We start from the raw sequence: 14,227 nt of genomic DNA on the forward strand, positions 1-14,227 counted from the left end.
TGTGCCCCTTTACCGTCTTTACTTTGATTTTTTATGCAGGTATCAATATGTGAGCCAGGTACATCTGTGTTGCAGCTGTGTAGATGTATCGCGTGTAGGACTGTCTGTGGTTGCTATGGTTTCCTCATATGGTCGGGTGTAATTGTCTGCTTTGCGTATGTGCGGTTGTGTCTCTTTTCTTGGTGTCTGTTTGTTATAGTACCTGTGGCTGTTTTCTTCCCTATGTTTAAATACCTCAGTTAACGTGAGAGACCTTGAATGTCTGGTGCAAAGAGGTATGCATATGGCCAGGCCGGCGGGGCACTACCCCCGCCACAGGCCAAGTGGCGACCTCATAGCGATGGGCGACCACATCATACCTGCCCTTTCTTACTGGCTACCACTTCAAAGTTTTAAGGCTCGTTACAAAAGGAAATCGTAAATGTTACGAATGTTAAGCAAAAGTGGAAACCATAATAACCGGAGTGAAATCATCTTTAAAACGACCAAATTTACTAAATGGCTACCACTCCTGACTCATTTCCACTTCTTCCATATTGTCTCAGTTTTTTTACGCTTTCCATCCCACCATAGGGTGAATGAAGCCTCTCAGCAGTGTAACAGCTTGCGTGGGAACAATGCAAAAGGCAGTGTGAATACCTGACGACGCCCACAAGGTGATAAACACCACATGCTCTCGTAGCTCCGTAATGGTGGTCCATCGAATTTCTTTTTCCTTCTGTTAATACATTGTCTTTTCAGATAAACGTGCGACGCAGGTGTAATGTATGTTGTAGAGATTACTCTTTGTCTTCATTACTTGGGTGCACATAGATGGCAACACTGGCCACATTCTGGCGAGGAGTCGTGTCTCGTTATGCACACCGCCCGACCCAAGTGGTTACTGCAGTGCTCTCATGATAGGCTTGGGCTTGTACTTGCCATGTCTCCGACACATCATTTCTCTTTTTTTCTCTCTCTCTTTCCCTTCCTCAGAACGATTATATATACTCCATACTGAATATATTCTTTTCATGCTTAAATACTTTATTAGACGTACGAGTATACAGGAGAGGAGATTTAGGATTAAAACTCCGAAAGTCTTCGTGAGTGGAGACAGCTGGGACGCAGATTGTACCAGCTGATAATGGGTAATGGTCTCTGATTGCAGTGCCTCCTGGGGACGCTGGCTTCCAACACGCAATGGCGATGTTCCTTTGTTTTCGTGACACTTTTTTTCTCTCATGGAAATGATTGAATGAAAATATTTATTTTACCAGGCTTCAGACGAGGTTCATATCATATCCATAACGGTGAGATTCTAGGTAAATCAAGGCTCTGCCTCATGTTTTGGCTTCGTCGTACATTATTATGTGGGTATGTGTTGACAAGTCCCAGGAAATTGTCGTTTTTGTCGCAGTACCTCCACCGGTGGCCTTGTCTGTACGTTCGTGTATGTGTGTGTGTGTGTGAAATACCACCTTCTTTAATAAATAAATGTATTCATGCTCTTTCTTTATCTAAACTTGAAGGGACAAGTTCACATAAACACTAACTACACACACAACTTTCATGTGTTCGTAGATACACGGAAACGAAAACGTATATTAAAACGCAAGCATCTACGAGAAAGCACATTAATATCCGTCGTTATACTACACACACACACACACACACACACATATATATATATATATATATATATATATATATATATATATATATATATATATATATATATATATATATAATTACTCCAGGAGCCTTTCCTTGGAAGGATGCCACAGTTACTCCAGGACCCCTTTTCCAAGAGGTCCTGCAGCTCCAAGGCTGTGCTCGAGCCACTTACAATAGCAGGAAAATGAACTTCTCTGGAGTGAGGAGGTCCTTGACGAGATCACTCCTGGTTAGGAAGCCTTGGCAAGAAGGTGACCGCTTGCGATGGAACCTACGTCGACATATGTATACAAATACTGTATTTGCTTACACACACAGACAAAGCGCGCGCGCGCGATCTGGTTAAACCTTTAATCTTAATAACGATGACATGGACAATGAGGAGTTTTTCGAAAGATGTAGGGATATAGCAACCAGAAAGGCATATGAAATTAAGTGGAACACACACACACACACACACACACACACACACACACACACACACACACACACACACACAAACACTTATTAACAGGATTATAGAGAAAAACTGCATGGTTATATTGTTCACAAAACTTTAAATAAATGTACTTTACTGTAGATCAGGGCTATTCAATTACTTTAGGAATAGGGCCGGATTATGAAACTCACTGATGGAAGGGCCATACATTTCTTTTTTCATTTTTTTCCTCTCTAAACACTTGTAAATAGAAACGAAAAATTACAGTTGATCACGTTTCATGTTTCATTCTGCTAGTTACTGTAAAATTTCGTAAGTACTTAAATAAATAAATTTCATTAATTTTAATTCTGTTAAAGGGCCAATGAAAAACCACTCAAGGGCCGGATTTGGCCCGCGGGCCGCTAATTGAATAGTCCTGCTGTAGATTGATGTCCATCCATGCCATAAGTAAACACGTCAAAAGCTAAACTTTTGTTCGGTGTTGACATTGATTTTGTAGTTACTAAGGTTCAGGTTTAAGTCGTGCTAGCGTACTGAACTAAGTAGCCAATAAGGCTCAGGTTTACGTCGTGTTAGCATAGAGAACTAAGTAGCCAGTAAGGCTAAGGTTTAAGTCGTGTTTAACGTAGATAACTAAAAGGCTGACGGTGGCACTTCTAGAACGCTGCCCGCACTGTGACGGCGAGCATGGGGCCGAGTCCTGCACTACCTGCCGCACCTACCACCGCTACTTCCCACGCCCCGCACGCCCGCGTTCGCACACCCACGCCTACCACGCCAACTACCCGCACGCCGCCCTCAAGGTCCTCCGACAGCCCGCCCACAGAGAACTACGGCCGCGGAAGCGCTACCTCGCCGAGATCGATGGGTTTGTGCACGGTACGGGAGGGGGAGGAACCTGTCGCAAGTGCACCGGGACACCCACGGGTGGACAGATCACCACCCATCACAAAAATGATATACACACATCAATTTGAGGATACTAAACATACATAATTTTCACTGGAACATACATAATCTTCACTGGATTTCGAGTGACGTTTGTTCCATATACATTTGCTAAAGTTGATGCCTAAGTGGGCGATGTAGTTCTGTCTGTCCCTGGCTGGAGTACCCCGGCGCACCTGCATTGATGATGGTCAGCCATTTGGTGTTACTGTTGGTCAGTATGGCTGGTGCGTGGTAGAAGCATGACTGCCACCCTGCCTACAACTGTAGAGGTACGTCAGCCTACCAGTTCACTGTTTTTGCATCTTGGTTTGTGTTCGTCTGCATGGAGACCATAAATACCCCGCCAGTCTTGTCAGAGACTGGAGCAAGAAATGGGTAATGTACGTCGGGAGGTGAGTCGGCCGCAAAGCACAGGAACGCGACGCTTGTCCCTGGAGGCAGCAAGCAGCAGGTGGCTATCTCGCCAGGAGTTTCGAAATCCAAGAATCTGATTCCTCTGGGGCACGTCTGTCACAGTGACCGACATCTGCATGATGGTTTGTATGACAAAACACCTGTGTTTTGTACGTCTTTCTACTGAGAGTCTGTTGCTTATTTTCTTATATCAAGGGATACAGATTTATTTGAAAAGATTCTGTAGTTGGTGTTTTAAGTGTGAGTAATGATGGTTTTAGAGTAGGTGTTGGGTAGTTGATTGGTGGATATCTCTGCGACTGATTTTTTAAAATCGATGGTGTATTGTGTGATTCGTATGCACTGGTTATCATATGATGTGACGGTCGAGTAACGAGACTATAATAGGGTGTAACTGTCATGAGGCATGCCTATAGCATGATGTGACTGGCAAGTGAAATGACTTATAGTAGAATATGACTATCATGTGGTGTGGCCGTATCGTGAATGTCCAGGGACGTGGTGGTTGTGCGTTGTGGGTGTCGTGTGAGCTTCTGTTTCCTGTGTCAATAGAGTGATGTAGTTTACAGGGTGGTAACGTGAGCTTTGCGTTAGATAAAAATGAGTTCTTGTACGGTTGTTGGGTGACAGGTGTTGTGAAACCGTGGTTGGTGTTCGTGTGGCGTGGTTGTTATACAGTGCCAGAGGATATGGCTGGCCTGTGACGTAGTTACCGCTTGACTGGGGTTGTATGACGTCATTGTCTGTTGCAGATGACCTCGGCGAACCACGTCGGGCCCGCTCACTGTCTCCGCAGCGTCGGCCGACCTCTGCCCCACCCGACAAGCTCGACATGACCTCCACCCTGGCCGACAGAGGAGCCGACCTGACCTCCGACCGCCTTAGGAAAGACGAGGACGACCTGTCGGGCGACGAGGACAACGAATCCAAGTCCCACTCGAGATCCAACTCCAGGTCCCCGTCGCCACCCGCTAGCCACGCCTCTGCTCCTCCAGCCCCGACTCGTCGACGTACCAGGTCCTACAGGTCAGTTCAGGGGGAGCTGATCTAATTCTTGGTGAGTGGTGGTGATCACGACCCGTCTCGTGGAACGTAGTGATGATGGTCTGTCTTATAGATCACCTGGTAATATAGCTAGTATCGCAAGAGGTGTGATCTGGCAGGACATACGCTACATGACTATTTGCGCTTATAGTAAGGAGTTTTACGCTCATGAGATTCCTTCTTTCAACCCCTTTTCTCGCATACAGTCCCCTGAGTTTCATTACGTTGTCCATATTTCGCAGCTTCTTCACTTATCCTGTTGCCCTCATTCACCACCCTCCTACTTTTTTTTATTTCTTCCCAAGTCAGTTCTCTGTTATGCCCTCTGGTTGATTGGCTCATTACGCAACTCAAAAAACTCTTTCATTCCAACATCAAGTCCATTGAAGAAACTTCAAAACCGTAATTATATCTCTTTAATATTTTGTTCCAGTGTGGGCGAGTCCACCACTACTACCACTAAACTTTCCCCGTAACTTAAGGTCTTCCATTTCTGAAACATATATTGTTGACCTTGTTTCGAACCAGTCAGTAAGATCTGTAATGTCTTATTCAGTGGGGTGACGAAATTAATTGTCCATCTCTAATGTGGCTCTGATTTGGTAGCGTATTTCTCTGAAGTGACACCGTAGCCTAGTCGATATGAAATTTTGACATTCACACGTTTGTACATTACTTCCTCAACAACTATCCCAACATATGTTTCTAATGGTATGGACCGAGTCCCTACCAGCGGGATGAGAGACGTAGCCTAGCCCCTCAACACTGTCCTAATACTATCAGTTTGCATCTTGAGAGTTTGTTGTTATGCCGGAGCGAGAGGTAGATGGTCTGAGACGAAAAAAAAAAAAAAAGTAGGAAGGTGTTGTGTTGGAATGAGCTGGGACAGGTAGTGAAGAGATCACTAAGGAGAAGATCAATAGCAAAAAAACAGAAGAAAAAATGAGCTAGATTGAGAGAGGCCATCTTCCCATCAGATTTTAGTTTACCATCACGTACCACATTGACTCATGATACTGTGGTGGTGGCGTCACTGTAGCCAATACTGTCTATATGTATACAGATGTTACACCAGGGTAAGTTAACACGGCTGGAAGCAGATGTAGAATGACGCAGAAGAGATCAATAACAGAAGGAACTTAAGAGAACATGAGGTACAGTATATGAAGTGAGAGTAAACAATAGGAATGGAGAAATAATGAAATATTTCCGGGTCAGCAAAGCATCAGCGAGGGAGGTTAGAAAGTGATGTACATGTGTAGTGTTCAGAATTTAGCATTAGCAGTTCATGTAATGAAAACAAAATATATAGTTCGATTATATTAACACAGTTCTGCTATTCTAAAGTAGTGCCCTCCAGTCTAGCCAACGCTAAGTGAACTTATCACGCCCTGTACTCCTGCAGACGACCCCTCACGCCCAGCTTCCGCCGCCGGTACTACGACTCGGATGACGACCTGTACGACGACCTATACATTCCCAGGAGGTCAGTGTGGGCTCAGCAAATTACGTCACTGATCACGACACTTTGATACGAGGATGTTGACTTTACTGGCTACAGCTAGGGATTAATTGAATACCTTGACACACAGTGAAGTAATAATGTGAGAAGTGAATCACTGAGAACTGTAAATCATTCACTTCAACGACTGTGTAAATCATTTCCCTCGTTATATTGTAAATCACCGGTTTCAGTGTTTTGGACTTCACTTAATTCAATATTTTGTGTGTGTGTATATATATATATATATATATATATATATATATATATATATATATATATATATATAAGAGGGTAATATTTTTGCTTTTTTCAGGTATTACCACCCACACTACTACCCCTGGGAGGAGTGTCCATTGTGCTACCCTGACTACCACTACCTCCCACGCTACCCTCGCCTCGCCCGGTACTACTCTGCCCGTGACCACGCCCAACGCTAGCCTGCCCACCCACACACCTCCCAACCCACCCACCGGTCACTACCAATAGCTCCCCACCACACTTTGCCCACCACTTCTCCATGGTGTGTCCCCTCCTGTGGTTTGTGTTGTCACGAAAGCTCGAACTCCCAAGATGTTTTGCCATCTAGGTTGTCCTTTAGCTGTGGGTAAACAACCTACTGAAATTTTTTGTCTGGTATTTTTATGCTTGTTTTGAATGTTTCCTGGGATGTTGCAAGTGGCATTATGATATATAATGGCACTGCAGACAGAATGATGGCATGATGACAAGTTAGCCAAAAGGAACTGAGGAAAGGTTATGGTCCCTCTTACCATATACCACACAGTAAGTAGAACTACTGAGTTAGCGAGTCAGGTAGGGACTGATCCTAGGGGTGGGAAGCGAAATTTCACAGGAGTAACAGTGCATTATTATCATTCTTAAGCACAGCACCTTTTGGCAGTGCTATAATTTGCCGTGCTTACCTGTTTCACACATCTGTTTTTAAACTTTTGTGTACAGAGGCAACTGATTTCACTTTTCCTTTACGATCAAACTTATATACAGATTTTTTTCGGATGTTAAGAGATGCTGCTCTATCTCCATCAAGTATATCAGATCGAATTGTACAACTGCACACTTGTCTGTAGAAAAGTTCTCATAAATTGTGGTCAGCAAATCTTTTAAGGCATCTACACATTTTACTTTCCTTCTAAGGGTCATCAGTAGTTGACCGGGTTACCTATTCTGCAGGGTGGAAGCTTTGCTTGACCAGCTCGTTTTGTTGCTGCTCATGGCTGTGGGACTGGAACATTTAAAAAACGCTTCCTAACATAAGAGAACTTTATCGTCGGTAAAGATGAGTTAAGTTAGGAAACCTCTGTCTTGTCAGGTTAAGTTAGGAAGTTTCTGTCTTGTAGCGTAGCGCAAGCTTAAGCCATTTGAGCGTGAGACAAAGAAGGCCACAGAAGCAGGTAACACAACAAATACATTTACAGCAAAAAAGATTTGGGGCTACAAGATGAGTTGCTTGTGGTGTTGCAGGAGAGGGACCATGATTAGAACAGAAGTACACAAGACAAAGCTGTAACTGCTGGAGGAAGAGAGTCGAAATTGGGGGTATCGTCGCGTCTCTGCAGGAGGAGAGCCGGTCAGACACGTAATGATGGCGCGGGAAGACACAAAGAGCACTGTTGGTGACGTCCCTAGAGAGGGAATCTTCGATTACGTTGGAGGCCCAAGTGAAGTCCATGGTGGCTGTGCCTATATAAATGTAACCCATCCAACTGTGCAAACACAACTTCTGTGTTGCACCCACTATCAAGGTCACGGCTCCATGCAGGGGTTGCTGCCCAGCTTAGTCATCATACTGCATGCCTCTCTCCGCACACGACACAGACTGGAACAAGCCACAAAGTTCACACTCCCACTGTGTGAACCACCGACATCCAGTACCTGAACTGCAAGCAAGAATTCAAGGGCTTGGAATGGCAGTCACTTTGCAATTCTTGAAGCTATAAAGACACTTTCATCAAAACCTCTGCAGAAACATATCAGGGGGTAAAGTATTTTCATATGATGGGAATTACGATCCTTAAACGAGTGCAAAGGCTTTGGTATGCCATACTTCACAACTGTGCTGATGTGGATTAACAGGCTTCCGACCAAAGCAGGTTTGTTACCCAAAGCAGTTTGTGTAAATGTTTTGAGGTGTCACTGTATAAGGACGAATTGTGCAGGGTACCATGATTTGATGCATAGGACAACTAGTTAAGGATTAGTGTGGCACACTGAAAAGTGTAGACTGATATAAATGAAAGTGTGATTGTACATACAGAAATGCTTGTTTGTTTTAAACTCTACTTAGCACTGCATACAATCAGAAAATAAGAACTTAATTACCGTTCCTTTGATATAATGACTTAAATTCCTTTGGAGAAAGGGTGATGCAGTTCATTAAACATTCCCAGATTTTGCAAAAGAAGATGAAGTTACCCGTAGCTTCCATGACAACCAGGGTGCATTTCAAAATTTAAAACTTCCATTACACATCGAGTTATATCAGGCGCTAGGGTGTACAATAATCTTATAGACTAACAGTATCCACCAGAACCTGTACCAATCAAAAAGAAAAAAGTGTTAAACTGGCAATGGCTACTACGTATATTATCACAACTGTAAAAGACGTAAACAAATCAATGTCTGATGCCTAGGTATACGTCATTTTTTCCTCATGGGGCAGTATTTTCCACATTAACTGTTTGCCTCTATGCAGCTAGGAATCCTGTTTAAATGTTGAACATATTTTTCTAAAGAGTTCCGATTGCACAAACGATTCAAAGCCTTGTGTGGGGTACTGCTTTCATATCTTGGGGTGGCTGTGTCCTGACATATTCGAATATCTAAAGCAGTCAGTATCATCGAACCTCAAAACATTATCCACTTTCCCTTCGCACTATTGGTTCCATTTCCTTCCTTTACATATATATGACAACTGTCTACTTATCTGTCCCACTTTTAGCTAAACTACGTTGTACCCAGCACGCAACCAGGTCACAGTATTACTATATGTCTGTTGGCAACTTAATTGTGGTCCTTCCGATGTCCGGTTATTTCTCTATACAGCCATTTTTCGAACACTGCCTTTCATGTTTTTCTTAATGGCCACGATCTATCCTAAGGAGAGTTTTCCACCTCAAAAATTCTTTAAACAGTTATTCTTATATTCCTTCTTTCTTCAGTACATATATTCCTGGGTCATTCAAAGCCTAGCTTCGTCCATGACTAGAGCTTTTAGCATAAAAGAATGAACTGTTTTAGAACCATCACTATAGCCTTAGTTAATTAACTTATGTTGAGCTCAGAAGACAAAAGCTACCTGATGTTTCCTTCCTGAGCCAATGCTTCGTCTGAATCTGACAAGATTATTATATTTAACTTACGGTAGAGCAATAAAATCAGTTACAGTAACTTGACAACATTCAATATAACATCTGGACTGTAGTGTTGATACATTTAAGTAATGTCAAGTTGTATAAGTTTGTGGTACTGGTGATGTTATGTGATGATTTTGTGATTGTAGTAAAGTCATGGCATGGAATCAGTTATCATGGGGGTAACATGGTAATGATGATGTCACAGTGGTGGAGTTGTTAGGGATATCGTAGTTATATGATGTCTGTAATGAAGTCAGAGTTATGATTTCATATTACTAGTTATTATGTCTTGACACGGTGATGACATTTTGTGGTGATAGTCACTGTAATGATGACAATAGTTCTAGTGAAAATGTTATGTTAACGTTAGTAGACATGAAATTAATGTTGTGAAGAAAATACGGTTTTGGTTATGACTTCACAGATAGGATAAGGCCATGACTGTTACGTTTATTACCATATTGTGAGGATATGATTCTGTTGGTATCGTCTAGAAACTAGTGAGGGCATCAGATGTGTGGGTGGCATATCTGTGGTTCTGTCATATCTGGGGTGGTGACACATGTGGTTATGGTTGTACTCTCATGGTAGTTAAGTGTCATCGGGGATAAGGGCACGGTGGTAGTGGTGGTGGCATGGTTGTGGTGGAGGCACCATGGTAGTGGTGGTGAGGTTGGGGCATGGCTCGCCTGTATGATGTGGTCACTGGAGCGCCCCAGCTACCCCCAGGTCCTAGTAGCATCATGTACCCAAAATTTAAGGAGCCATTCTTGAGGGAGCTTAACAAGGCCTGCACTCAAGGGGCTGTAGTGGCACCGTCTTACTGGTCTACACAGTTGAGGCGAGCGTCCTAATTGGCTGCTTGATGAAATTGCCCTTCAAGGGGGAGTTCTAGGATCCGGGTCCATAAAATAAAAAAATATCACCCTACATACACCACAGTACACTAGGCATGCAGAGTGCACACTGAATGTTAATGTCTCGTTAAATTCTTCCACTGCTGCTTGTTTGGTACAGCCTGAGCTTGTGATCGTGTGGTATTTTCACCTGAAAGTTGCACTACACACAAGTAGTTTTGAAGTATGCAACAAATTTCTACAGTACAGTAGAAGACACAGCTGCAAGGTATGTAACTGCGGTGTTTTGAATGATGCACAGGCTTTCACCATAACCAGCGTACCAGGTTAAGAATTTGTGAGTTTATAGTCGAATTTGAACCAGTACTAAAGTGTAGTTTTCTGATATATTTTTCTATTACTGGTGATATGTTGTATAAAATACACAACTACATTTAATTGTTTACTACTCAAGGGAATTTCAAGAGTTACTTTTAATTACGTAACTTTGCATTCAAATGTCATTCATGTTTTGTATATCACAAAGCAAGGCCAAATTACAGGAATAAACGTTACATTAGTTTGCTTTACGGTACTAATATTACTATCACTTTGATAGGTTATTCTTTTTTTCTTTGTCAGTGTTTACACCATTGTTGATGCAAAATCAACTTGCAGCTCTTTTCATTAATAAAACTTTTCCCCGCAGTGGCTCTACAGGTGAGTGAAATTGCAAATGTCATTTTAATAATAAATAACGTACGATTACCTCCTGACTACCCCTTCTACCCAGACAGATACGTTACCTGCCTCAGAAGGCCAAAAAAAAAGAAAAAAAAATGGATTTCAGTGACTTGTGTAGCACTTACAGTGCTACTGGTGCTATCTTTATCACCCAGGGCAAAAGAGTAGCTTGTTGCAGCTACATTATCACTGCTATTTAAAGTCTATTATTCATCAATATCAAGCTGCCTTTTCCTAAACTTCTTTCGTGACCCACGGAGTGCGGTGGGCACGCTGCCAAAGCGTGACAGCCATAATGGGCATTTTGACAAGTATTCATTAAACAATTTTTATCTCGCTTAAAAAAAAGTATTTGATATCACTGGAATCGTCTGAAATTGTATATTAATAATATATCAATGGCTTATGAAAAATGTAATGGCAAAAAGAAATATAAAGAGTCAGTGTTTTGTGGAAGCTACTCTCTGCGAGCTGCTTAGTTCAATAAACACTACTCTCTCTACGAGCTGCTTAGTTCAATAAACATAGTATTTCCCTTATTTTCCATGCTAAACAGCAGCGTAACTTAGTCGGGAAAGACCTCAAAAAATCATATAACTCTGAACCTGAATTGTGACACATGTTGAACTAGCGTTGTCATATTGCATGCATAGCTCTAACTAAATTTAGGCTACTCGCCAACATACTACATATAATGAAGTCAATACTCACCAGATACATTACGTACAGGATTTAGACGTGCGTGTGTTGGTGTGTTTTATCCGTCATCGTGCTTCCGCTTCGGGGTATAGACTCATGCCCCGAGGGTCATTACACCTTCCTCAGTTGTACCTTCACACTCACTTCTGCTTGATTTTCCCCAATCTGTTCATCACTGGATATTTCAAAATTCACCTTCACTTATATCTGGACAACATCGTTATCATCACCAGTTATAATTTGATGGATGTCAGCGAGTCTCACCGATAAAGAAAGATAAAAAAGAAATGGTCATTTGTTGATCACGAGCCCAGTCACGCGAGAACTGTAAGACACCACTGTTATTCCGCCCACGTATGCGTGATTTCAATAAGACGCCTGAAAATCAAGTCTTTTCTGAAAATGCAGCTACAGCTGGCATCTTTTGTCTAATCTGCCCCTTTCATGGTTGGTTGAAATTATGACATAATAAAACTCTAGCGTCTGTTGTGACGTATGGAGGCGGGCCCTTTGAAACTAAGTCACCAATATTGACTCATCCTTTAGCAGCACTTAATGGACTGGATACCAAACATGAAATTCTCAACAAACATTCTGGTGATAAATCATTTCCATAATTTTATGTATTGAGGATCTATTGACAGATGTTACGCTTTTGCAGCAAAATACGTTTTGTGAGCTTGACTCAAACCAAAGGTGTTACTGATTACTTCCACAAGGAAACGGTTGTCAGAAAATGAGGGTAGTCTTCCACTAATAACGGATGTGAAAAATGAGGTTAGGCAATGAGGGTAACCTTACACCAAAAACTGATGAGAAAGAGAATAGCCTCACACTTAAACTGATGTGAAAAATGAGAGTATCATAATAAGAAACATGAGAAAAATAAGGATAGACACATTAAGGAACATGTAAAAAAAAAATTGGGTAGCCTCACACTGAAAGTGAAAAATGAGGGTGGCCTCACACTAAAAGCGTGAAAAATGCGGGTTGCCTCACACTAAGAAACGGGTGATAAAAATGAGAATAGCCTCACCCAATACAAGTCAGAAAAAACTAGGTAGCAGGAAAAAAAAGAAAGTAACAATGCTAATAGGTGAGGAATGGGGGAAAAGCAATTTTTGAAGAATCATTAGTAATGAGGCATGACTGGATGTAACAGGTTGCACTTTAACTGTAGACAAGTAAGAGAATATAAGTGTAGGAAAGAGCATTCTCTCCATACAGGGCTTATAGGAGCTAACTAGTCTGCATACATAAATATTATACTTCTTGAGTAAAATTCAGTAATGCTTGTCCATTATGGCTTTTCTACCCCTATCTGTAGAAGTGATAAAATGATCATACAATATTTTGATGACATTCAAGTTTTGTGTTTCATAACACTTGTCAAATTTAACTTACTGTATTCTTCAGAATGCTGTTGTCAGTTATACAGAAATGCTAATTTGTCATGTTTTATAAACTTATCTATTCCCTTTCTACTTGTGCATGATACTCCCTTCTGTTTACCTGTAGTGAGTTAACTACTCTAGTTAGTACATATACATTCTTGTTTTATTTCAAATAAACATCAGTGCTATATTACAGCCATTTATCATTTTTGAATATCACTCCTTTTCATTCTTTTCCCTTAGTTTATCAACTGCATATATTAATAAACTGCCCACATATCAATTTTATAAGGATTTCAGATTTCAGTTAAGAATAACTATGTAATGCATTTTTTGTTTAATGATCTGTGCTGCCCTTCCATATGGAACAAGAGCTAGACTCACTTTCCTTAGACAAATTCAGTGAATGTTAATTTCTCTACCTGACATACTGTACTTTGCAGAGTTGTCTTTGGTTGTCAATATGGAATCTAATCTCTTTGTTGCCTGAGACATCCTATTAATAGTAATACTGTATTACCTTCAGGCATCCCTGTTAATTCAGATGAACAAAAAATCAAGCAGTGAGATATTGGGACAACCATGAAAAATAGTAATATCCTTTCTCTAGTATTTCCCAAGTTTACATAGCCCTTTTACTCTCTCAACATACACATACCTCTGGTTGAAAGTATATATCAATTTCATTTTGCTTCATCTTTTTAGGTTGTACATTAAGTTTTTTTAATTTGGTTAAATCTTTAAAATTTCATCGCAGGATCTTTTCTACTTGTTCCACTGCACATGATGAATAAGAAGCTATTTTGCATCATAGAAGCATATACCAATACATTAAAAGTGACCTAATATGATATTAAGTGACAACAGTTGATAACTGTAGGTTTTCTATTGCAAGTCAAGAGTGACAGAAGCAAAATGGCATTCTTACAGACCTGTACCACATAAATTGTTTGCAGATGAGTCCTACATTTCAAAAGAATTGTGAATTATAGCATTTTGGTTATCCTGGTGAGGTAAAGATGCAAATACCATTTTCCATATTTTCTTTTGTACTACTTTTCATTGTCATTTTTTTTAGCTAAATTTATTTTCCCAAAATTACTAAATCTCTTTTTCAAGGACTTGTTTTTAGTTAGGAAAAAGTTACACACCTCATTTTTATCTATGAA

General features: G+C 41.1%; 2 protein-coding genes across 2 annotated transcripts in view; one reads left to right on the forward strand and one right to left on the reverse strand.

Moving 5' to 3' along the window:
* Positions 1-11,931, reverse strand: part of LOC139752905 (uncharacterized) — a 67,021-nt gene extending 55,090 nt beyond the window's left edge. Inside the window, exon 1 of the mRNA XM_071668958.1 lies at positions 11,677-11,931. Within this exon, the coding sequence (XP_071525059.1) occupies positions 11,677-11,685 (9 nt within the window). The 5' untranslated portion in view covers positions 11,686-11,931. The remainder of the gene's footprint in view (positions 1-11,676) is intronic.
* The window catches only part of LOC139752906 (uncharacterized), a 33,445-nt gene that overhangs the window by 16,945 nt on the left and 2,273 nt on the right, over positions 1-14,227 (forward strand). The window contains exons 9-12 of the mRNA XM_071668961.1: positions 2,759-2,977; positions 4,216-4,489; positions 5,913-5,993; positions 6,325-6,414. Of these exons, the coding sequence (XP_071525062.1) occupies positions 2,759-2,977; positions 4,216-4,489; positions 5,913-5,993; positions 6,325-6,414 (664 nt within the window). The remainder of the gene's footprint in view (positions 1-2,758; positions 2,978-4,215; positions 4,490-5,912; positions 5,994-6,324; positions 6,415-14,227) is intronic.

This window comes from Panulirus ornatus, chromosome 13 (genome assembly GCF_036320965.1).
Source record: "Panulirus ornatus isolate Po-2019 chromosome 13, ASM3632096v1, whole genome shotgun sequence".
In the NCBI taxonomy this organism is placed as follows: Eukaryota; Metazoa; Arthropoda; class Malacostraca; order Decapoda; family Palinuridae; genus Panulirus; species Panulirus ornatus.